This window comes from Oryctolagus cuniculus, chromosome 1 (assembly GCF_051225735.1).
Source record: "Oryctolagus cuniculus isolate XC-2025 breed Fujian yellow rabbit chromosome 1, ASM5122573v1, whole genome shotgun sequence".
NCBI lineage: Eukaryota > Metazoa > Chordata > Mammalia > Lagomorpha > Leporidae > Oryctolagus > Oryctolagus cuniculus.
In genome coordinates, this window is record NC_142867.1 from 57,220,182 (window position 1) to 57,246,080 (window position 25,899).

Consider the following 25,899-nt stretch of genomic DNA (forward strand, 5'->3'; position numbering starts at 1 on the left):
CCCGTGACGTCACGCTCGGCTACAAAAGGCGCGGCGCGCGGCTCTCGCCTGCGCTGGAAGGAGCTCGAGGCTGAGGGCGCGGGGATCCGAGCGCGCCGGGGCCCCAGGGCCGCGGCGCCTCAACGATGTTTTACTCAGGGCTCCTCACCGAGGGTGGCCGCAAGGAGACCGACATGCGGGAGGCGGCGCCGCTGCGACAGCAGCGCCGGATGAAGCAGGCGGTGCAGTTCATCCACAAGGACTCGGCCGACCTGCTGCCGCTGGACGGCCTGAAGAAGCTGGGCTCGTCTAAGGACACGGTGAGCCCCCGCGGCCGCGCCCGCCTCGGGACCCCCGCTGCTGCCGTCCGCCGCGCGCCATGCGGCCTCCCGGGTCCGAGCCTTGCCGCTTTCACTGAGTCAGCGGCCCGGCCCGCCGCTGCCCGCCGCCCCGGTGTCGCCCGGTCACGGCTCCTCTGCGTCCCGCACCCCCTGCTTGGGTCTCCCTCGGATCTCGTCGTGGTTTTCTTGGCTTACCCTAGCTCCCGCACCGCCTCTGCCCTGCCTGTCTCGCTCGGGTTGGAAAGGAGACCTTACCCTGCCCTCTTGCCCTCGGCTCTCCTTTCTTCCGATTTATTCTTAGCGCCTAATTGGGTTCCTCGCCGCAGACAGAGGCAGCTCCCCTCACCCAGACAGAGGCGACTCGTTATGGGCGTCTGAGGACGGGAGAGAAGTGGAAAGGGAGGCTTCACCTCCAGATGAGTGCGTGTTTGTTGGGTCTGTTGTCTCCCTATGCAAAATCTACTGTCTGGTTTTGGTCTGTCTGCCCTTGACCTTCCATTCTAAGCGAGGAGAAAGGAAAGGACGGATGAGGAGGTTTCCTGACTTCCAAACACCTCTTCTCTCCTCCGCCAGCCCCACCCGCAAGGAGCAGGGAGAGGGGAGGAAGCCGGGCTACTCCGTCTGCCTGACCAGCTAGGAGTTGGCGTTGGCGCTGGGGCTGGTGCAGTCTTGTTTTTTCTAGCATAATGGTTCTTAGCTTTAATTAGGAAGAACCCAGGACTTGGAGGGCCTGGATTCGAAGACCATACTGTCCTCTGCTATGGAATGCTCGGGAGAGATGCCCAAGGGCTACCAGAATAAAGACCTGTATCCGACTCGCATCTTTCTAGTCGCTGAAGTGGAGCTGGGCCAAATTGAAGTCCAGCATTGTAGTTAGATCTGGAGTTTCCTTGTGCTTTGATTGTTTTCTTGAATTTCACAGTCGCTTTATTCATCTGGGCAGCAATATATGAAACATTAATTACATGTCTTTTACAATTGAAATAAATGCTCTGCACACTTTTTCTAGTATTTTTTATTTAGAGCTTTTGGAATGTTTGATTTGGATATGGTTCACTGAAATTGCCATCCTGTCATCAGGATGTCCATTTTTTTTTTTGATAGTTCCAATGGCATAGATACTAATATCAGATTTCCCCTCCCTGACATTACTTACACATGTGGGGGAGATAACTACTCCAGTTATCTTATTATGATTTTAAAAAATTACTTTTTTCTGCATAAGTCATAGTATAGTAGATCTGATTCATGCTACCCCACAGTGATGAGTAATTGAAATGTATTCCTACAAAAGAGATGACTTTCTTTTCTCTCACTTTAAAGCAGTCCAAAGTCACTTGGAAAATCAGATCAAGTCTTCCCTTCTGTCCAAAATAATCCTATTTCCCGGGGTCTCAGGAATCAATAAAGAGGGAAGTATTAGGAGAATAATTAAAATGTGAACTTTTTTCATGCTAGATTTAAGATAGGGGCATTTGGTTGTCCTGGGTTGTTTAGGTGTTCCCTGGCCCTGAAGAGCTACTTCTCTATCCTTCTGCTTAGATACTTCAGGGGAGTTTATGCTGTGTAAGAATTCCATCTGCTTTTCTGATCCCAGTCTGTCTCAGCTGAGCCACCAGGCTCTGATAGCATGGAGCGCAGGAGCAGTCTTCAGAAAGGAAGCATCTTCCAGATGTGGGCTATCCCCATGAGAGTGACACACAGTAGTTGATTGTGAAAGACTGAACCCTGGTTTGCACTTTCTGTACCTCATTGGCATGGAGTTGATTTCCCTCTCTCACTGAGCCAGAATAGGTCACAGAAACCAAGGCAGACGGAGGTAGGGCTGGGAGAAGTACGAATGCTGGCGTGACGTAGTATGCTTTAAGCTCTCTTACAGCTGATGTTGCAGCCTCAGTGCAATCTTAGAAATGACCTTGGAAGTACATTCTTAGCACTTCACTTTGTAAATCCATCTGGTATGATAGAGTAGTGTTGAATCCATTTTGTCTCACTAGAAGGGAAATTTAGAGGATGCTAAAATTGAGTAACTCCAAATAGTTTATAGTACAGTCTCAATAGAAGGGGGACAAGAAAAGAGAGGGGATGGGGGGAGAATAAGTTACTTTTAATTGACTCCTGGGGGCTGAGCCAATATGAAGCCCTGGGTTGTTTTTCCTCATACTAGTAGCCTGTATTTGAATTATACTGTTGCGTTTTCTGAATCAACTGCCTCATGCCATTCTGTTTCTACCATGTTCCCTGCTTGATGCCAGCCCATCGGTCCTTTTTAGATGGGCAGGGGGCACTGGTAAGCAATCCAAGGTAGTCGTGTTCTCTTGGCCATTGTAAAGCACTTTTGCCCTATTCCCATGTGTATAGAGTTGACTGCACAAAGTTTGGTGTAGAAATTAACCTTATTTTGTATAGCTGCCTCTCTTACTGTGTTTATCCTTTCATCTTATGTTTATGTTTATTCTATAAGATTAAGAACTTAACCAGAAATATGAGTAATATTGTATTTGATTTATTATTTTGTTAAACATGATGAAGCTGGAGAAAAATATCTCCATTCTTGGATTTTTCTTGTGGTAATTTCTGTTGTTTTAGTTACCAAGCTTATAAAAATTCTTCTCATTGTACTAAGAACTTTTCAGTTTTTAAAAAGTCTTGTCATGTGATTGTTTGCTGCATGATGTTATTGCTGACCTATATGCATCAGAACATACCCTTATTGTTTTGGCAGTAGAGAGTATTTTTCTTGACTACCTATGATTGGTTCTGCTTTATAACCAAATGCTTTAGCAAAACTGACTAGAATAGGAATGAAGGCCTGGCTGGGAGAAGGATGGAAGAACGCAGTGTAGCAAACTGACCATCAAATACTTGTTCAGAATCTGTCAATCAGAGCAGCCTTGTCCATTATAGGTCCCCTATAGATGAACTATTATGCCACAAGACAGCCATAATGCTACTAGTCTTGGGCTGGAGAACTTTGAAACCTTAGAAGATCATGAAATACCAGAATCTGGCACAAAGTGAAGAGTTCCAAAGCCGTGATTGCATCCTAGTTACAGCAAACATTTTCTGAACACTTGCTCTGTTCAAGACATACAGCAAGGACTAGGTGCTAGGACCACAAGGATGAACTTACATAACTTCCATAAGGGATGTATAGGTTATCAGGAAGGATAGGACAGATTAATTTGTTACACAGATATTTATAGAGCATCTACTAGATATCAGACACTAGTCTAAGCACTGGAGAGACAATAGCAAACCATACCTGCTTTCACGGAACTTGTAGTCTTATGAGAGGAAGAGGTAGAAAAATAAAAGCAAGTAAATATATAATATATCAAGTAATAATCGGTGCTATGGAGAAAATAAATCAGGGTAAAGGGAATAGGGAGGGCAGTACTGGGTGGGCTGGAACCTTGCTGTTTGAACAGAGCAGTCTGGGAAGGCTCCTCAGAGGAGATTACCTTTGAGGAGTCACTGAAGGAAACGAGGGAGCAAAGTATGCTGGGCTTGGAGTGTTCTGGACAGCAGGAAAAGCAAATGGAAGGGCCCGAGGTATCAGTGTGCTCGACCTGCTTAAAGAGCAGCAGAAGGTCAGTATGGCTAGAGCGAAGGGACAGGGTTGCTGGAAATAACATCAGAGACATACGGGGGCCCAGACTACTTAGGGATTTATAGGCCTCTGTTCAGGCATTTGGCTTTCAATTTGAGATCCATGGGAAACCAGTGGAAGATTTTGAACAGGGCAGTGTTGTGACATTACTCACTTTAGAAAAATATTACTCAGGCTATTGTGTAGATTAGACTTGTAGAGGGAGACTGAATAGGAGGCTGTTGCACAGTAATCCAGATGAGAGATGATGGTGCTGAGAGCAGTGTGATAGCTGTGAGTGGGACAAGAAAAGATCAAGTTCTGGGTATATTTTGAAGTCAAAGCTGACAAAGTTAGTTGATGGCTTGAATGAAAAGTCTAAAATAAAAAGTAGTCAAGCATGACCTCAAGAGTTTTGACCTAACTATTGGAAGATTAGAGTTATCATTTACTGGAATGGTGAAGGCTACAGAAGGAGCAGGTTGGAGTTAGAGAGAGAATAAGAATCAGGAGTTTTATTTTTGAACAAGGTAAGTTTGAAATCTCTATTAGTTATTCAAATGTAGCTCTTGAATAGACAGTTTCCTTGAGTAAATAAGTACCAACACCAGGCAGCCTTCCTAGTTGCCAAATGTTACTGTCAATAAGTGCTTGAGGAGTTCAGTGGAAGAAGTGATTAGATGTGATGATGGGGATGGACCAGTGATTGATTACATCATGATCCCTCCCTGTGAGCCAGCTGAGTGTAAGATGCCATGTAGGTAGGCTGCCTCAGGGTGTGCTCTGTAGAACCTCGGAGTAAGAAGACTTTTGTCTTTCTGGCCCAATTCCTCAATCCATGTGTGAATCCTTTTTAACACAACTTCATTCTCCATGGAAAGGTGACAAACCACCATCTCAGACCAATCCACTGTTAGAGTCCGAAAATGCCCACCGCCCAAGGAACGTCTCCAAAAGACCTCTCTCATGCAAATTGCAAAGGTTTTTTTTTATTTTTTTATTTTTCCAGCATGCTGGGGCTCTCTGATCAGACCAGAACAGAGCAACCCCGAGGAACTAAAGTATAGGGTTTATAAAGGCAAAAACCGCAAGATCAGGAGGGGGGGAGATACACGGTTGCTATACACAGTTGCTAAGATCAAAAAGAGAGTACATAAAATCAAAAGAGAGTACATAGTTACTGGGGTCAACATAACCTAAGACCTAGGTGAAATTAATATCCATCATAATCTTGACAATACCAGTTACAATCGTACAATTATCATTTATGATCTTGACATTAATCCAAATTATATGTAAGACATAGACAAATCACATCTTTATTATTAACCCAGGTACAACCTTTCTACTTTCAAGCTTGAGCAATCATGCTAGGGGGTTTCTATGCTCTGCCAAGGGTGATGTAGTGCACTGCTATTGTCTATTTGAGATCATAGTTTCAGACCAGAGTCTCACGGTGGGGGGGTTACTTTCCCAGAATGCAGTCTCAAGTGCTCCAAAATGGAGTCCCTACTGTCAAGGTGCTACTTCACCACAAAGTAGATAATAATCAAGAATAAGGTTGTCTGCTTAGAAATAACATGTTTGTTAGGTCATATGGTAAAGGCAGAGAAACAGAACACAGAAGGCTTGGGGCAGTGTGACAGCCTGCCTTTGATAGGTTCCCATCTGTTTTTAAACAGCTACAAACCCAAGGACAACCTGTGTTCCCATGGTGTAGAATGGGTCGTGTGTTATATATTCAGTTAGTAAGCTAAGAAGAGAAGGTACAAACATTAGTGCCCTTTAGATTTCCAGGATCAGAGATAGAGACATGTATATCAGGAATTCATGTTTAGCTACAGTGTATAAGGACTAAAATAGAATAGGATGATTTTGGGTCCTTTTAGGAAAAATAATGGTATCAAGCTTCAATTTTAGGCCATGCATGGGAATTTAAAATGTGTGTATATACATGTGTATACTTATTAACAGTTGAGTACTTACTCCATATGTGACATGCTGTTATATGCTTTGAATGGGACATCTCAGTGAGCACTGAGATACTTACTAGGTCATTCAAACTCAGCTCTGTTTGACTTTAAACTATATGCTTTTTTTAAAAAAGATTTATTTTTATTTATTTGAAAGGCAGAGTTACAGCAAGAGAGAGGGAGAGACAGAGAGAGATCTTCCATCTGCTGGCTCACTCTCCAAATGGCTGCAACAGCTGGAGCTGGGGCAATCCAAAGCCAGGAACCAAGAGCTTCTTCTGGGTCTCCCACATGAGTGCAGGGGCCCAAGTACTTGGGCTGTTTTCTGTTGATTTCCCAGGCACATCAGCAAGGAGTTGGATAGGAAGTGGAGCAGCCAGGACTCAAACCAATGCCCCTATGGGATGCCAGTGATGCAAGTGGCAGCTTAACTTGCTATGCCACAGCACCAGCCCCAAAGCATAAGCTTTTAAACGCTACTCTGAGTCAAGACTTGGCATACTTTTCCTGTAAACAACTAGGTAGTATTTTGGCTTTGCAGGCTGAACAGTCCCTTCTTCCACTACTCAACTCTGCTATTGTAAAGCAAAAGCAGACAATGACAGTCGATGAGCAGGGTTGGTCATGTTCCAATAAAGCTATAAAAACAAGCAGCAGGCTGGATTTGGCAGGTAGGAAATATTTGTCGACCCCTGTCCTAAGTAGCTCTAATTGTGATTCTAGCTAACTATAGACCTTGGATTTTTCTTCTGGGAATAAATGCTACAAAGAAAGCAGACCTCTGCCATTTCCTGTTTGCCAGTGTAGTCCATTCTGTGGACCACAGAAATCCATAGAAAGAAAGCCAGTTTCTGTCTGTTGATTGTGGCATGAATAATGAAGTAACAAAGTGACATTAGAAGCTGTTGTTCACATCATGAATCTGTGGCATTCCTTAGTATAGTTTGTTACTCACACCTCAGTTTTCTTTCCACTCTACAACTGGTTAGAATGGATGTTTAGGGGCCAGTGTTGTGGCATAGTATGTAAAGCTACCACCTGTGACACCAGTATCCCATTTGGTGCCAGTTTGAGTCCTGGATGCTGCTCCACTTCTGGTCTAACTCCCTGCTAATGATCTGGGAAAAGCAGCAGGAGATGGCCCAAGTAATTGGGCTCCTGCCACCCACATGGCATACCTGGATGAAGTGACTGGTTTTGGTCTGGCCTAGCACTGGCCATTGCAGCAATCTGGGGAGTGAACCAGCAGATGGTTCTCTCTCTCTCTCTCTCTCTGTAACTCTGACTTTCAAAATAAATAAATCTTTAAATAGAGAGAGATGTAGGGGCCGACGCTGTGGCATAGTGGGTAAAGCCACTGCCTGCAGTGCCAGCATCCCATATGGGCGCTGGTTCGACACCCCGCTGCTCCACTTCTGATCTGGCTCTCTGCTGTGGTCTGGGAGGGCAGTGGAGGATGGCCTGGGTCCTAGGGCCCCTGCACCAGGGTGGGAGACCTGGAAGAAGCTCCTGGCTCCTGGCTTCAGATTGGCGCAGCTCCAGCTGTTGCCGCCAACTGGGGAGTGGACCGGTGGATGGAGGACCTCTCTCTCTCTCTCTCTCTCTCTCTCTCTCTCTCTCTCTCTGTGTAACTCTGACTTTCAAATAAATGGATAAATCTTTTTATTTTTTTGACAGGCAGAGTGGACAGTGAGAGACAGAGAGACAGAGAGAAAGGTCTTCCTTTGCCGTTGGTTCACCCTCCAATGGCCGCCGCGGCCGGCATATCATGCTGATCCGAAGCCAGAAGCCAGGTGCTTCTCCTGGTCTCCATGCAGGTGCAGGGCCCAAGGACCTGGGCCATCCTCCACTGCACTCCCGGGCCATAGCAGAGAGCTGGCCTGGAAGAGGGGCAACCGGAACAGGATCCGGTGCCCCAACCGGGACTAGAACCCGGTGTGCTGGTGCCGCAGGCGGAGGATTAGCCTATTGAGCTGCGCGCCGGCCGATAAATCTTTGAGAGAGATGTTTAGGGTTCCAGACTGAGGAACATCATCTGTTTCCAACCAGAATACAGAACTGCCCACAGTACCTGTTTTCTTCAGAAGCTCCTGATGGTGATGGAGGAAGTACATTTGAACTTACCTTGTTAGGACTTAGATGCCTCTAGTAGTCACATTTCAGAAACAGTAGAGAACCAGGGACTGCGTAGGTTGAGTTTTAGCATAATGCAGAATCCATATCAGGATTACTTGAGAAATATGTTCAGAAGGCTACAGAATATCTGCAGTATCCATCTAGATAACTAGTGCTTGGATATCTTGAACAATATCATGATAGCACTTAGAAAGCCAGTATTTCTGTCAACATCAATAAAAACCACTTGAGTAGATTTACAAAGCAAAAGTCAAGGAATGGACAGATTTCTTAAAATACTACTATTGAAGAGATTCTGAAAGAAAGAATTAGATGATGTTAATCCGGAAAGGCTCTTTGAAAAAATAAGGGAGAGGTTTATTCTTTCAGTACTGCGTCAAGAGCTGGGGATGTAACTGTGATCAAGACAGTCAAGATTCCTGCCCTTGTGGAGTCGGCATGTGTGTGTGTGTGTGTGGTTACAAAATAAATAAGCAAAATAATTCTGGGTGTATACTTATGATGAAAGAAATAGTGGGATATATTAGTGACTAAAGAAGTGGCCAGTGTATGGCCAGTGAAGATATCTGAGGAAGTGACACTTGAGCTGAGACCTAAAAGATAAAAAGGTGCTATTGGAAGTGTTAAGGGAAGAACATTTTAGGCAGAGGGGACACCAGCTACAAAGGCCTTGGAGTAGGAAAGGGCTTTTGAGCAAGGAAGTGTGAATGGAGCAGAATGAATAAAGGGGAGTGGTATGTATTTGGAAGCTGGAGAGAAGCAGGGGCCGAATGGTTCAGATCCCCATAGATTTTGGTAAGAAGTTTGAATTTTGTTTGAACAGTGTCAAGCCATCAAAAAATTGTAAGTAAGGGAGTGTTATTATCTGACTTAAGATTTTAAAAGCGAACTCTGGTTGCTGTGCAGAGAGTGAATTAGAGAAGCATAAAAGAAAAGGCAGAAAACAAGCTAGGAGGCTGTTAGAGTACCGATAAGAAATGAAAATGGCTTAGATTAGATTGGAGGTAGTGAAGGTGAGAAGTAGATTGATGACAGATACACTTTGGAAGAAGCAACAACAGTACTTTATATGAGAGGTTAGGAAGAGAAAAGAATCAACGAGTGTTGGTGGTGCCATTTACCAAGGTTGCTAGAAAGGATGTAACCCAGAGTGCTAAAAGTGAACAGGATTTGGAGCTCAAACTGTTTTATTACTGATGAAGAAAGTGAGGCTTAGAGAAAAGTAATGCTTAGAGAGATAAGTGATTTATCCAAGGTAACATGTGACAAATGGCAATTTACTGAAAGTAGGAAACTTTCTTGGAGGAATTAAAAAGATGAGGTTGGTAAAGATGATGAGTGTAGTTACTGAAAGATTTTGAATGCTAAGTTGAGTAGTTTTGTTTTATGCAGTTGGCAAGTGAACCTCTATAGGGGAAGGAGAACATGAAAGTAATGTTTAAGGAGATTGATTGGATTTAGCAGTAACAGTAGAAACAAAGAAGGAAATAATGAGGGCTTAGGGAAGCACAATTTCACTCACTGAGATAGGGACTAAGAGAAAATATGTTTTATGGGAAAGATCAGTGGGACAAGTTTGAAGTGCCTGTGAAGTGTCTAGGTAGAGAAGTTCAAAAAGACCGTGGATGTATGTGTTTAAAACTCATGAGTGAGGTCTGAGCCTGAGAAAAGAGTCATTATTACAAAGGTAGTAATTTGTGCACTGAGAACTGATAAAATTGTCTTAAGAGGCTATGTAGAGTGGGGAAAGGACCAAAGACAGAGCAATGAGGAATACTGACATTTAAGAAATGACCAAAGGCAAAGGAACCCTTGAAAAAGACAGAATAAAGATAAAGGTGGTTTTAGAGGCCAGTAGAAGAGTTTAAGGAAAAATTAATGTAGAGTTCATTATAGCATTGTTTCTAATGACAACCATGTGGAAACAATTTCCAAGTCCATTAGTAGTTAAATAGCTAAATCAAGGAATGTTTATGCCACAAGCTCAGATGTCTGTAGACGGTGTGCTATTTTAAAATACAGAAAATAGGGCAGATATAAGGAAGTTAGTGCCAAGCTGGTTTTAGGGTAATCTGGCACTATACATGCCTAAATTAATTGTTGGCATATGTGTATATACATGCCTTAATTTTTGCATGATTTGGCCAACATTGTTAGTTGGCTAATTCCATTCATTCTCAGCCCTTTCCTATCTGCCTGACTCCTCTATGGAGATTAGAAAAACTAAATTCTCTCCCAATATCCCTTGTAGGTAGCAGTGGCTGTGTGAATTTTAACCACGAAAATACAGGCAAAAAGCTGCTAAGGAAATTTCTGAGAAATCCATTGCTTCCCTGATAAAAGGGACAGATGGCACTAGAAGAATCTCTTTCTTTTCTACCTTATTTCTTGAATGTGGATGTAATGTCTGGAGCTCAGGCATCCACCTTATGACCATAAAGGCATGTGCAAGAGAATTTCAGAGACAGGAGACCTATAGTTTCTAAGTTGCTGAGTTAATTATCAGCTGCTGTGTATCTTCAGACTTCTTGTTATATGAGAAAAATAACCTCTGTTAATTGGCTTTTCTTGTGGCAGAACCCTTTCAAACTAATGAGGTCTATTTTTGAACTTTGATTTTGATTGAAAAAAATTATATAATTTAAAACTTAAGAAATGTTTGAACTATTGCTTGAGTAAGAGAGAGATCTCTATATAAATGGAGATACTGGTATTTTTTATTTATTCATTTTACCATTATCTATTGATTTTCCTATTATAAAGGATAAAGATTTCTCTTTGACTTACTTATCATATCCCTTTCCTATTATACTGTTATTCTGTTAAATAACTATTTTGGATCAATTAACATTTATTACTTAGATTATTATTATTATGTTCATTTTATTCACACTGAGTCAAATGTACTATGATTGCTTCATTTCCCATACCCTGCTACACCACAGCTCTGGCCCCAGCCCCTTCAAGTACCATAAAACTAAGATGGTCTAGGCTGGCGCTATGGCTCACTAGGCTAATCCTCCATCTTGCGGCGCCGGCACACCGGGTTCTAGTCCCGGTCGGGGCGCCGGATTCTGTCCCGGTTGCCCCTCTTCCAGGCCAGCTCTCTGCTGTGGCTAGGGAGTGCAGTGGAGGATGGCCCAGGTGCTTGGGCCCTGCACCCCATGGGAGACCAGGAAAAGCACCTGGCTCCTGGCTCCTGGTTTCGGATCAGCGTGGTGCGCCGGCTGCAGCGCGCCGGCCGCGGCGGCCATTGGAGGGTGAACCAACGGCAAAGGAAGACCTTTCTCTCTGTCTCTCTCTCTCACTATCCACTCTGCCTGTCAAAAAATAAAAATTAAAAAAAAAAAAAACTAAGATGGTCTAGCAAGCCCACATTTTTTTTCGGAGCACACTACCTTCCAGAAACCTGGTATCCTCATATCATTTTGAACTGGTTGATCTTAAGGTGGACAGCTTGTATCCTGGATTTTTCCTTCAGCACTATTCTTGAAATTTCCTTTGCTTTATTTCTTGGGTTCCGTGCTTTTCTCTGTTTATTTTCCTCACTGTACTAGAGCATATCTTTCAGTCACTTCTTGAGGATGCATGAGAAATAACTCTTTTGACTCTTGACTGATGGTTTGGCTAGGTTTAGAAATTGTATACTGTCAGATTTTTGAAGGCATCATTCCACTGTCTTTTAAACTTCCATTGTTACTATTGAGTATCCATAGCCATTCTGGTTCATGATCCTCTGCATTTGGATTATTTTTTTTTTTCTTCAGAAGCTTTTGGAGTCTTTGTCATCCCTGATACTTTGATACTTCCAAATTTTTCAGTGATGAGAAACTTTGATGTGGATCTTTTTTCCTTGATTATGCAGGGTCCATTTAGGCCCTTTTCATCTTTAAACTCATGTCCTTCGGTTCTGGCTTGGTGTGGCACCCACACTGACATTTAGCTATTGTAGAAATCTGAAAACCTAGCCAAACTATTGACTAATCAATCTTTTTTTTTTTTTTTTTTTTTTTTGACAGGCAGAGTTAGTGAGAGAGAGAGAGACAGAGTTACAGATAGAAAGAAAGGTCTTCCTTCCGTTGGTTCACTCCCCTAATGGCCACCGCTGTGCCAATCCGAAGCCAGGAGCTGGGTGCTTCCTCCTGGTCTCCCATGTGGGTGCAGTGACCCAAGCACTTGGGTCATCCTCCACTGCCCTCCCGGGCCACAGCAGAGAGCTGGACTGGAAGAGAAGCAACTGGGACTAGTACCCGGCGCCCCAACCGGGACTAGAACCCAGGGTGCCGGCGCCACAGGCAGAGGATTAGCCAAGTGAGTCACAGCACCAGCCCAGACTAATCAGTCTTTTGATCTAGTCTTACATAAAAGAATAAACTTTGGCATTTTTTCCAGTTATCTAGGTCAAGTGGGAGTCTTAGGAAAACTTCAAATGAATCTATTTTCAAATCACATTGCACCCTTTCTCAGTAGAGGTTCCAATACTTGTAATTACTAATAGCTCAAACATAATAGACTGTTTTAAATCTTTTATTAAGGAATAGGATGAGTGGGAAAGTCTGAAAGATAGCTCTGTTCCCTGAGGCCAGTGCTGTGGCACAGATAAATCCTCCACCTGTGGCGCCAGCATCCCATACAGGCACTGACTGGTTCTAGTCCTGGATGCTCCTCTTCTGATCCAGCTCTTTGCCATGGCCTGGGAAAGCAGTGGAAGATGGCTCAAGTACTTGGGTCTCTGACTCGTGTGGGAGACCTGAAAGAAGCTGCTGGCTCCTGGCTCTGGATTGGCCCAGGTCCAGCCATTATGGCCATTTGGGGAGTGAACCAGCAGATGGGTGACCTTTCTATCTCTCCCTCTCACTATCTGTAACTCTACCAGTCAAATAGATAAATAAAAAATCTTAAAAGATAGCCCTGTTCCTTATAGTTACTTAGGGACTCAGTCTATCTATGGCACATTCATCTTCAACATGTGACCTCTAAGAAGGTACCCCAAGATTCATTTCCGGTCCAGCCAATCAGAAGAGGAAAAGAGAGGCCAGCATTGTGGTGTAGCAGGTTAAGCCTCCACTTACATCACCAGCATCCAAGATGGGTACTGGTTTGGGTCCCTGATGCTCTGCTTCTGATCCAGCTCCCTGCTAATGCACCTGGGAAAGCAACGGAGGATGGCCCAAGTGCTTGGGCCCCTGTACCCATGTGGGAGACCCAGAAGAAGCTCCTGGTTCCTGGCTTCAACCTGGCCCAGCTCTGGCCATTACAGTCATTTGGGGAGTGAACTGGTGGATGGAAGACCTCTCTCTCTTTCTCCATCTCTTTTTCTCTCCCTCTCTCTGTAATTCTGATTTCAAATAAATAACTAAATCTTAAAAAAAAAAAAAAAAGGAAAAGAATATGGAGGAGTATGCACAGGAGATTTTCATGGGCCAGGCATGGGAGGAGTATATAACACTCCTCACATCCTTATCTCTAGAATCCACTCATATGGACGAGCATAACTACAAAGAAAGCTAGAAAACATAGTTTAGGAATCTTCCCACATAGATGAAGAGAATAAGGGTTTTAACAAGCAACTGGCAGATTCTTGCCAATCAAGCATTCTGGGAAGTAAAATGGTGCAAAGCACTTAAACTGTCTAGTTTTGCTGAGTTACTGCTTTTCTACCTACTGTTTAGATTCCAGAATTTTGGCAATATCTACCATTTTTTCTTATATTCTTTACTATTATCTTTGTTTTTATGAGTTTAGGCCTTTTTACTCCTTTACTGTCATTTTTATAGAATTTAGTTGGGAGCAGAAATAAATGTGCAGCTACATTGTCACTTAAAATATGTAAATATAATAACGACCCAAAGGAAATATAATTGAGGTTCATATGGGTTTCTGGCTGTGAATTTTCTGTTTTCTTTTTCTCAACTATACTATGAATATGTCTTAGTTGTGAAAATCAGAATCATGTGTATTGACGTAGAAACATATGTTTAATTCATTAAACCAAAATGAGAAATTTCAGCACAATATTATAATTTGATTCTATTTTATATATGTTTATAAATATCTTACTAATTTTGGAAAGATAGGCCTCTGAACTTGAAGGTCATAATTTGCAGGGAGTGGGACTGAAAAGAAATTGAGGAGTTTGGGGGAGGCCTTCACTTTTAATTTTATAGACTTAATTGATATTTGAGTATTTCACATGGTACTGTTTGACTGTTATTTGGTCACTGAAGAAGAGAACTGGAGCCAGCTTGTGGTATAGCAGGTTAAGCTGCTACCTGTAACACCGGGTGCTGGTTCATGTTCCGGCTGCTCCACTTCCAATCCAGCTCCCTGCCACCCATGGGAGAGACCAAGATGAAGCCGCTGGCTTCAGTCTGGCCCAGCCCTGGCCGTTGCAGCCATCTGGGGAGTGAACCAGTGGATGGAAGATCTCTTTCTCTCTTTTCTCTCTGTATCTCTCCTTCTCTCTTTGTAACTCTGAATTTCAAATAAATAAATAAATCTTTAAGACAAGAAAAGAACCAGTAAGGGAATAGTTAGCAGGACCAAATGCACTAGAAAAGTACAATTAATACTGAAAAGTATCTACTAGATTTGAAAATTAGGAGATCATTATTGGTGTTGTGGGATCAAAAGTGATCTCGGCCGGCGCCGCGGCTCACTAGGCTAATCCTCCACCTTGCGGCGCTGGCACACCGGGTTCTAGTCCTGGTCGGGGCGCTGGATTCTATCCCGGTTGCCCCTCTTCCAGGCCAGCTCTCTGCTGTGGCCAGGGAGTGCAGTGGAGGATGGCCCAAGTGCTGGGGCCCTGCACCCCATGGGAGACCAGGAGAAGCACCTGGCTCCTGCCTTCAGATCAGCGCGGTGCGCTGGCCGCAGCGGCCATTGGAGGGTGAACCAAAGGCAAAGGAAGACTTTTCTCTCTGTCTCTCTCACTGTCCACTCTGCCTGTCCAAAAAAAAAAAAAAAAAGAGAGAGAGAGAGAGAGAACTTGACTAGATGGGCTTTGAAGCCTCTTCCAATCTTCAGTTCTACAAATACAATTTATTTGGGTTGGTCCTGCTAAGAACAGACCTCACAGAAACAAAAGCTCTGCTTTAATATGGCTTGAGCTGGGAATGCAGGTTTATTAGTGAAAGAGATTAGAATGAAGAATTTCTATTTCTTTTGAGAAGCAAAGCATTCTTCCAGTGTTGCATCACAAAATCTGATAGTCAGCACTTCCACTAATCTCTTATCAAGCTAGAGGCTCTCATTTTCTTTGTAAGTGCCCTTCCTTTTTCCCAAGGATAATAATTTAGAAACTGCTCTGCCAAGAATCAGTATATTTTGGGAATCCGTTTCTTCACCTCACCAGGGTTACATTACAGTGAGTCATGGCTCTGACTTCATTCCTCCTTAGAAATCTATAAGGTAGAAGATAATGAGTATCTCTAGTGCTACCCTCGTCCCCAGAAGATTCTAGGCTCAGCGCTTCCAAGAGTGACTCCCTCCCCCCTAGAACCAGAATTCCATGCTAGATAGAAACTTGGTACTAAACTACACTTTGAAAGGTTTTAAATGTTACCATAAAGAGGGCATAAAGTGCGTGTGTACAGAAACTTCTCAAGTGAAGTGGCTTCTTTTCAGTATCTTTATCTTTCTGGAGGCCACTTTAAGTAGGAATAGCAGACCATGAATATCTTCCCTAGGGACTCTCTATCAAAGGACAGACTTGAATTTACACTCCTCATTCTGCTTCCTAGGATTAGGTATGCTGGCACACATATAAAGTCTAATCAAGTCCCCTGCTTCTTGGTCAGTGTCAGCCTCTTCTGTACTCCCACTTTTTGGTCCATTAAAGGAATGACAAGATAGGACAAGAGTTTGAGTCTAAATGATGTCAGTTAGGATGATTCCTCTGGGTTCTGCCAGGTTCCAAAGTGTCCGCTGAAGAGCTTGCTAAGCAGGTGTGAATTTTGTCTTCTCACTCCACCTACCCCATATATGACTCAGCCCATAGGAGAGCCAGGCCATCAAAGCATCAGCAGACTAGGTTAAGAAACTGAACTGTGAGGGAATGAGATTTGAAACAGAAGCAAGCAGAGCTTCTGACTAGCAATCCAGGTAGGTTTCTTCAGACTATGAGAATGAGCTACCCTTTCTGTAAGACACTGACTTACTGTCACCTATGAAGATACAGAGATCACTTATTCCAAACTAAAACTACTTCTACCCTGAATTCCCTTATAAGCAGAGAGAAGGTACCAGGCTGAGGTTAGTCCAAATCACAAAGATCCCTCAGTTCTCTTGAGCCATATTCACTGGCCCTATCCACATTTTCCAGTGTTCTTGCTCTTTTATTAATTCAGGGTGGCCTACTACAATTTGGTTTTTATGTGTTTTTTTTTTTTTTGACAGGCAGAGTGGACAGTGAGAGAGAGAGAGACAGAGAGAAAGGTCTTCCTTTGCCGTTGGTTCACCCTCCAATGGCCGCAGCGGCCAGTGCGCTGCGGCCGGCGCACGGCGCTGATCCGATGGCAGGAGCCAGGTACTTATCCTGGTCTCCCATGGGGTGCAGGGCCCAAGTACTTGGGTCATCCTCCACTGCACTCCAGGGCCACAGCAGAGAGCTGGCCTGGAAGAGGGGCAACCAGGACAGAATCCGGCGCCCCGACCGTGACTAGAACTCAGTGTGCCAGCGCTGCAAGGCAGAGGATTAGCCTAGTGAGCCGCAGCGCTGGCCCTACAATTTGGTTTTTAGTACCTTGCTGTGAAAACAGCAATAAAGTCCCTACTTACAGGAAGGATAAGTAAGTAAAGATAAAGCTCAGTTGTGTGAGTCTCCTTCATTATTTCTGTGACACCTGGGGAACAGTTGGAGAAAGGTGAAGTGGTCTGTCACTAAGACACCTCTGCTTTGTGTTCCTCAAGCAACCTCATAACATTCTGCAGAGGCGCCTCATGGAAACCAACCTGTCCAAGCTCCGGAGCAGTCGTATCCCCTGGGGCTCCAAGACCAACAAACTCAACCAAGCAAAGTCTGAGGGCCTAAAGAAGTCTGAGGAGGATGATATGATTTTGGTCTCTTGCCAGGTAATATTCTGAAAACAACTTCTCCAGGGCTTTCTGGAAAATAGGATTTACAGCCCTTTATAATCCCAGGAGTGGAGCCCCTTCTCCAGGCTTTATGGAGTATGGGTCTTATCATGGAATTCATAAATGAACTTTAAAATATATGCAATGTTGTGTACGATGTGCATCTTTATGGGAAGAAGGATCAAAGCTTTCATCTGATTTTCAAAGGGGTATTGATTAAAAATTTTAAAAGTAAGAGCTTCTGGATAATGTATAGAATTAAATACTCAAAGTCCTTTGAGATCTTCTGTCTGTCCTGGATTCAGCAGGAAAAAGATCCAACTAAAGACAGACTTAGCAATGGTTAAAGATAGGACAATTCTAACCCATAATTGGGGAGAATGTGCACCAGCCCTGCCTTTCATATGACATCTGCTGCCTACTCCCTACATCTCCCATCCCTTGTGCTTCTCTGGCTCCTGCTGAACAGTACATTTCCTCTCCACAGTGTGCTGGAAAGGATGTGAAAGCCTTGGTTGACACCGGCTGTCAGTATAATCTCATCTCCTCAGCCTGTGTGGACAGATTGGGGTAAGTAGCCCTTGTGCTGCATGGAAGTCAGATGTGCATGCACTCTTTGCTTGAGTCTATTTTGATGTTAGAGACCGTCTTTAAGGGTCTAAATGGCTGCTCAAAGAGAAATTTGGAGAGCTCAGATTGCAGATAGAAACAGAGGCCTGCAGCTGGCGCCGTGGCGCAGTAGGTTAATCCTCCACCTGCAGGTGCTGGCATCCCATATGAGCGCCGGTTCTAGTCCCAGCTGCTCCTCTTCCAATCCAGCTCTCTGCTGTAGCCTGGGAAGGCAGTGGAGGATGGCCCAAGTCCTTGGGCCCCTGCACCCATGTGGGAGGCCAGGGGGAAGCACCCGGCTTCTGGCTTCAGATCAGCGCAGCTCCGGCCGTTGCGGCCATTTGGGGAGTGAACTAATGGAAGGAAGACCTTTCTCTCTGTCTCTCTCTCTCTCTCTCTCACTGTCTGTAACTCTACTTGTCAAATAAATAATTAAAATCTTTAAAAAAAATTGCCTCCTCAAAAAAAAAAAAAAAAAGAAAGAAAAAGAAACAGAGTCCTTTGTAGAGGGGAAGAGTGGTGGATTGTCAGTAAGCTAGGAGAAATCAATGATCCAGGGAAGCCTTGGGCTTTTCAGTAACTCCCACTTGCTAAGTTTTGAGGAAAGTCCTCTGGGTTCTGGAATGAGAATGTTTGAAACATCTGGCTCATTGTGTGCCCTTAAGAAGCTGTCCTATTAGTGGACCCCCATATAAGTAAAAGCAGGAATGTAGTTGGCCTTAGCTTATTCAGGATCCTTCTAGAGGATATACTTCCTGTCCCCAAGGAACAGATCATAACTGAGAATAGAACTGCTGTTGCTGCTGGACCTGGCCCATCATAGAGGTGATTAACCGTTAGTTATTTAGTACCTTTCTTTTTTGTGAAGAACCTGTGTAATCAAATCCTACTGTTGCCCTTCCTGGGGACTGGGTGTGAAACAGACATCTGGTACATTGTCTTCAGTTCTCTAGCAGTTGGAATTGGGTTCTGGTTTAGTCAGAGAAAGCCAATTTCTGCCTTACCTCCTTTTAACTCAACCTCTACTGTTCTGTCTTTTTTTAAAAAAAAATTATTTATTTATTTATTTATTTGAAAGAGTTACACAGAGAGAGAGGAGAGGCAGTGAGAGAGACAGAGGGAGGTCTTCCATCCGATGGTTCACTCCCCAGATGGCCGCAACGGCCAGAGCTGTGCCAATCTGAAGCCAGGAGCCAGGAGCTTCTTCCAGGTCTCTCACACAGGTGCAGGGGCCAAGGACTTGGGCCATCTTCTACTGCTTTCCTGGGCCATAGCTGAGAGCTGGACAGGAAGTGGAGCAGCTGGGGGGGATGCTGGCATTTCAGGCCAGGACATTAACCCACTGCGCCACAGCGCCAGCCCCATACTGTTCTTTCTTTCTCCCTACTGTTTCCTCCAAAGTACCAAATGAGCTCTGAGGACTGTCCTACAATCAGTGGAATCAACCCAATATCATTTTCCATTTCTCTAGTCCTAAGTACAACAAACCATATCCCAACCCAGATCTCTGTAATAAAGCAATCACTAATGTAAATTTGGTGGCTATATTCCAGACATTCAAGACATGTTCTTAGGAAGAGCTTATGCAGGGCTTTATTTCTATAGCTGGTGACCCCTGCCATGTGATTATTCCTTCTTATGTCTTCCCTGTCCTCACCCCTCATCACCGCTGTGACTCTCTGAAATTGGCCCTGTGAGTTTTGTATATTGCTATTTAGGGTGGGGAAGGAGGGAGCCTAGAATCCAGAGCTCTGGTGGGAAGAATCCTGAGCTTCTTTATGAGAAATAGTGCAACATGATGGTTCCAGAAAGACTAATAATGCCCTGGTGCATAATTAGGCAGCTGACTGCCATGATTCCAGAGGAATTAATAACTGTCTGTAAAACTGCAATTATTTTTTTTCTTTTGGATAGGCTATAACACCATAAGAGAGGAAATGAAGGAAAACAGAAGTATTGGCACAGAAAATCCGTAATTAAGTATTTATCCACCAACCCATAATAGCTCAGTGCTAGCTATTCCAATCAGCTTTACATAACTGTGTAAAGCCCCGGTGCTGTGCCTTTCCTTCCTCCTCTGCACAAATTAATGAGGACTTTCCCCATGATATTCCTTGTTGTTACCAATATCAATGCACTTACCAAAAGAGTGCTTGACCCTCTTTAACCTCATAGCCTAAGACAAACTGATGAGAATTGATTGAAAGTTATATGACAAAGAGGAAATTCGACATTAAGAATCTTCTAAAGTTAGGATTAACATGCCCACTCTGATATCTGTTACCCACAGATGGGTAAAATGACATGTTAACTAAACTGCCTCACACATAGGTAGGGAATGTTATGATACAGAATAAGATTCTCTGAATGTGACAGTTCCCTCCTTCACCAATGCAGGTAGTGATGTAAACATTTTGAGAACAGGAAAGGAATGTTTAGCCTTTTTATGTCCCTGATGATAGTTTAGGACAAAGTATAGAAATTTGTAGCCTAGATAGTCCTTTTCTGATTATTAACCACACACAAAAAATTCTCTAGAGAATTGTAACTGTGGTTAGGCAGTGCCAGAGTCTACTCTGAACCCCTGCGAAGGGAATTCTGATGTCTTCCTCTCTGGTGCAGACTCAAGGAACATGTCCGATCTCATAAGCATGAAGGAGAAAAGCTTTCCCTACCCCGGCATCTCAAAGTAGTGGGCCAGATTGAGCACCTGGTGATCACACTGGGCTCTCTCCGCCTCAACTGCCCAGCAGCTGTGGTTGGTGAGTAGAATTGGAGACTGGTCCTGTGAACCCTAATATAAACCTCCCCTCTATTTCCACAAAACCCTCATGAGATCTCTCGCCTGTAAATATTGACTTCTTCAAAATCCCTGGTCCCCATGTTCCTGTATTCTAGACCTTGTTCCCATTTTGCCCTCCAAAGTACTAGATGGACCTTGAGCTTCATTCAGGCCCTGCTGAGAATCAATCAGAAAAAGGAGTGTGAAACTCAGATAAAGAAATTCAAGGAGCAAGAAAACATTTTTGTGTTCAGGTGACAATGTCCCCTGCGAGCTTTCCATGAACTAGTTAGTAGCAAAGGGCAAGATCTTCCTCCTTTGCCATAAATACACAGCACCTCCTACACCTCCTTACACTTTCTAGTCTACTGAAAGTTCTTGGTTTTAGTGTACAAACTCTGAGTTATAATCTTGACTCAATCACCTTTTAACTGTGGGAAAATTACTTTAATAAAACAGTTGCTCAACAAGTGTTTATTAGAACAGACAGATGGATGGATGGATGAAATCATCCCAACACAAAGTGAAATATACTGTTTGAGTACTCGTTATAGCCTTAAGTCTCAATGTATAGCACATTAAGGACAGAGATCCTACATGAGGAGTAAGTGCACAGTGACTCCTGTTGTTGACTTAACAAATTGACACTCCTGTTTATGGCATCAGTAATCTCCCTATGCTCCAGTCATGAGTTTCCAAGGCTATGGAAGCCCCTTGAGTTCTCCGACTCTTATCTTGTTTAGACAAGGTCATAGTCAAAGTGGAGGTTCTCCTTGTGTTTCTATGGGGGTGCAAACTGTTGAAAGCTTTACTTAATGTATACTAAACTGATCTTCTGTAAAAAAAAAAAAAGAAGAAGAAATTATCAATTCCCAACTTGACTCTCACTGGGATTAAACATGACAATAGGTCTGATCTGATTTCATCATCATTTAAAAATCATCTATTATTTTTCACTTTATGTTTCTGTGTGGGAGCAAACTGTTGAAATCTTTACTTAATGTATGCTAAACTGATCTTCTGTATATAAAGAGGAATCGAAAATGAATCTTGATGTGAATGGAAGGGGAGAGGGAGTGGGAGAGGGGAGGGTTGCGGGTGGGAGGGACGTTATGGGGGGGGAAGCCATTGTAATCCATAAGCCGTACTTTGGAAATTTGTATTCATTAAATAAAAGTTAAAAAAAAAACTTAAAAAAAAAGAAAGAAATCATCCCAACAGTGATATGGCTGACTTCTAAACCAGCTTGGAAATGGCTGAATCTTAATTTTGTTTTTTTGTTTTCATTAGAGGACAATGAGAAAAACTTGTCCCTTGGTCTCCAAACTCTCCGGTCCCTGAAGGTAGGATTGATTCCACCTTCCTTCTTTCCTGCAGTGGGGATTGTCTTAAATGGGGACCTGTAGTGAGGTCATTGACAGAGATTAGTGATTCTTCTTTGTTTTCAGTGTGTCATAAACTTGGATAAGCATCGGCTGATCATGGGAAAGACAGACAAGGAAGAAATCCCTTTTGTGGAGACCATTTCTTTGAATGAAGACAAGTAAGTACCCAAATGGGTCAGGTCAAGTCAAATGCATTGTCATGAGCTGGGGGAGGTGGAGGTTCTCAGATAGGATATGAGATTATATCCTGCCTTTGACTTTCAATCATACCACAAGTCCCTCCCTACCCACAGAGTTCACTGTCCCTCAAAATTCTGTAGCCCACATTTCAGAACGAGTAACAATTGTGCCACCCAAATGAATGATGGGGAAAATGAGTAGCTTTTAAACCACATTTTTTTTTTTACTTACCTTCAACCTAACTTTTTAAAATTTGATATAATTTCTTCTGATATTTCTTTCTCATTTCAGCACTTCAGAAGCATAACTGCAGCCTGCAGTGTATCTGCACATGTGCACACATACCAGGTTGACAGATTGAGAAAACTAGGTTTGAACCAAATGCAGTAGCAAGCTTCTGTGGACCAAGTGATTCTCTCTCATAGAAGCCCCAGGGGCTCCTTCCCACCCAGACCTCTCTAGACTATAGTCTGTGCTTAGAGAACTTGTCTGGTTATAGCCATTGTTTTTTACTCCTTGGATCACTTAATTTATAGACCCTTTTTGACACTGCCAGGTCTTACTTGTGGCCTATTTCTCTGCTTCTTTCAGGAGTTTGCTTTTATTAGTCAAATATAGGAGTTACGTGGTTCTATTCCTCCATAGATACACCTGGTTCTTTTCCTGTAGCTAAATGTATAATAAACAGGAACTGACTTTTACCTCCTTTTAGCTGTTTCAAAGAGGTACCTGATGTCTACGTCTTGGAATTTAAATGTCTTCTAATTAATTCATTGATTTCTCAAGTATGAGTGGATCTGAAAGAAAGAGCACATAGAGATGATCTATCCCAGCTCTTCCATTTAAAGGCCCATAGAAGCAAATGAATTGTCCAAGCTTATATATTAAGTCAGTGGCAGAAGGACCTAGAACTCAGACCTGACTGCCAAGTTAAGGTTCCTATGTTGCCTCATTCATCTTCAAGCCTTAACAGGAGGGCAAAGAGGCAAGAGTGTGATAAAAGGCAGGGTAGGGGAAGAATATGCTTTGGAGGTAGATACTAGGAGGATAACATCCTTCCTGAATGGCCTTCCCTCCTGTGTGCCAAGTTCACTAAAAATTCATTGCCCCAAATGTTTAGGCTCTTTTCTTCATGCCTAAAACCTAAGGGTACAAAGAGGAATAAGAGGATCTGTCCTTAGAGGAGAGGACCCACAGAGATCCACAAAGAAGGAACTGAAAAATTCAGTAATAATCTGAGCATTGTTGTGATTGCCCCCAAGATCCAGACAGTACCTCTGCCTCGCCTTTTATTTGTCTGCCAAGGATGCATCTAGCTGGGAACAGTGGTAGTAAAGGAGATGAAAAAACTCAGATTAGGGCCAGACTAGGAGTGCCAAATAGAATGAATGGGCTGGGGAGGCCCAGCTGGGAAAGCCTTTCTGGGATGGAGGTGGGGAGTGAGACTTCTAGGCAGGGAACTGGGAGGTTGGAAAACTCTGAGCTCTGCCCAAATCCAAGGAAGCAGGGCAGGGCTAGCAGTGTTAATGATGACCTTTTATAACTGCCCAGTATTTCCTGGCCCTTCTCAAAGAGTTGGGGAAACACAAGGATTTTTTGAAACATTTTTTGCTAGGGGATCAGTTTAGGCACACAGCACCTGTAATAGAATCTCTGCTTCAGTTCAGAAGTGCTTGCATAAATCAGAAAGGCAGCCAGCTATGAATATGCTGGTAAGAGATTCCTGAGTTCACCCTTAGTTTATAGCAGTTCTCAGAGTGTTTAATGGATCCTACTTTGAATGTTGTCAAGTACCACCAACTATCTTGTTTGACATTCAGCTACTGTGCCTACCAAACAACTCTTTGGAACTCTGAATGTTTTTGGCCTCAAAGGAGCTTCCTAAGGACTTAGGATTTGATGAGCCTCTTGTAAACAACTAGGCAGCCATACTGCATTCAGTTGTCACTAGGTCGGTCATTCCCTTGGCTCCCTTTCCATCATCCTCTACAAAGGAAGCTGGATGGAAACCCAAGCACAGCCACAGTAGGGAGGCCACATCTGAAGCTCATCAAGGGTGATCCTAAGGTTACTAGCCTTTTGCACCCCTCCAGCTACAACCTATTCTCTTACCTAGGGAGACTTGCACCTTTCTGCTGAGGCTGTTCCACACTCCTCCCCTACCTGTAACACTAACACTTTGGCCTGCTTCGTAGCCTAGTGCTGAGCTGAAAGACTTCATCCCTTAATTCCCTACCTGAAAGTACCACTCTGAGCCTTGACTCTTGGCCACAAGTGAGGCATACTGCAGGCTTCTCCTGGTTTTTCCTTATTTGGATTCCCTATGAACCAAGTGAGGCCAAAAACTTTCAGGTTCTAAAATGATGCAACTGACTTTGGCCATTTGAGCTCAAGAGAATATGACCTCAGAGGGATGCTCAAATGGCCTTTTAGTGATCCTTCTAGCTTCTGAAAATTAGTCAGTGATTTTCCAGCTTGGGAATAGGAACAGTTTAGGTAAATTGAGTTTAGGACATCATAATCTCACTCAGTGCAATTAAATCATTTTAATTCTCTAACAAAATAATTGTATTTTAAACTCCAGGCTTCATAGAGGCACCTAAAAATTCTAAAGACACCAAAATATTTATGGTTTTCTGTAGACTTTGTAATTCCACATCTTCTCTGTCTTCCACGAAATATACTTTTTGACTGTTAAAAAAGTATAAAAATAATTTTGAGAAGTCTTAGACTTTCATTAACCTTCTTTAAATGCTGCCTAATTAAGTTTTCTGATAGCCTGTATCTCCTTGATGTTCATGAAGAATAGCAGGTCTACTTTTGGGGGGCTGGCAAGGAAGAAGGTGAGGTGAGGTCTTCCCAGAGTCCTAGAAAATTCTGGTGCCTCTAACTGAGGACATGGGAGAAAGAGTCTCCAACTGGGTCACAGTTCTGAATGTGGGCAGTAGCAGAAGTACCAGACCTATCTCACTGTATATTAGGTGACCATCTCAAGTACAGGAAGTTTACAAAATATTATTTTTATTGTTTGGCATTTCTATGTCTGACTCGTTTGGGGAACGAATGTTTTCTGACTTTTCTATTTCCTTGCCCTGCACAGACCCTACCTGGTATGATTTTCTATTCCTTAGTGTCTGTAGAATGGATTGCCTGGTGTGTCAGCTGCCCTCACTCTTGTGTAATAGAAATATCTTTCCAGGCTGGGGACGTGGAGGAGATGAACTGGATTCCTCCTCCTGTTGCCAGACCGTTCTGCATTGGCACTTTATTCGCTCAGTGTTTCTGGCTGTCTTAGGTATATTTGAGAGACCAATGTAACAATAAAGTGAAATCTGCCTCTCTCTGTGTTTGTCTGACTGTCTGTGTGTTGGGGAGGAGGTCCATATGCAGCCTAATTCCATCAGTGTTTTTCTCCAAGGATCTTCTGACAACAAGGCCTTGTGGTCCTTAGGTTCTCCATTGCTATTGTCCCTTCCTCTCTCCATTTCTGGCCGAATGTCCTTGGAAAAATTAGTGAACCACACTTAGCTTAGTTTTATAATCCATAGGGCATGCTTCACAGTGTCAAATTAGATAATCTGAGTGGTTGCCATTCAAATCTTTATACACAAGAACACTGTTTTGGGGCCGGTGCTGTGGCGTAGCAAGTAAAGCTGCTGCCTGCAGTGCTAACATCCCATCTGGGCAGTAGTTTGAGTCCCGGCTGCTCCAGTTCTGATCCAGCTCTCTGCTATGGCCTGGGAAAACAGTAGAAGATGGCCCAAGTCCTTGGGCCCCTGTACCCGCGTGGGATACTCAGAAGAAGCTCCTGGCTCCTGGCTCCTGGCTTTGGATTGGCGCAGCTCTG

The 25,899-nt window shown here is 43.5% G+C and overlaps 1 protein-coding gene across 1 annotated transcript; it reads left to right on the forward strand.

The window, feature by feature from the left end:
* Positions 1-25,395, forward strand: NRIP3 (nuclear receptor interacting protein 3). The gene is made up of 7 exons (XM_070073649.2): positions 1-299; positions 16,932-17,093; positions 17,584-17,666; positions 20,328-20,467; positions 21,778-21,830; positions 21,936-22,030; positions 22,344-25,395. Exons 1-7 carry the CDS (start codon positions 126-128, stop codon positions 22,357-22,359), a joined length of 723 nt encoding a protein of 240 aa, XP_069929750.2. The 5' UTR covers positions 1-125; the 3' UTR covers positions 22,360-25,395.
* Positions 25,396-25,899: the final 504 nt, after the last annotated feature.

Excerpts from the sequence above, each read along its gene's own strand:
- NRIP3 (XM_070073649.2), top strand. The coding sequence starts at position 126 with ATGTTTTACTCAGGGCTCCTCACCGAGGGTGGCCGCAAGGAGACCGAC. Across the intron at positions 300-16,931 it reads TGGGCTCGTCTAAGGACACG|CAACCTCATAACATTCTGCA; the intron begins GTGAGCCCCCGC and ends GTGTTCCTCAAG. Across the intron at positions 17,094-17,583 it reads TGATTTTGGTCTCTTGCCAG|TGTGCTGGAAAGGATGTGAA; the intron begins GTAATATTCTGA and ends TCCTCTCCACAG.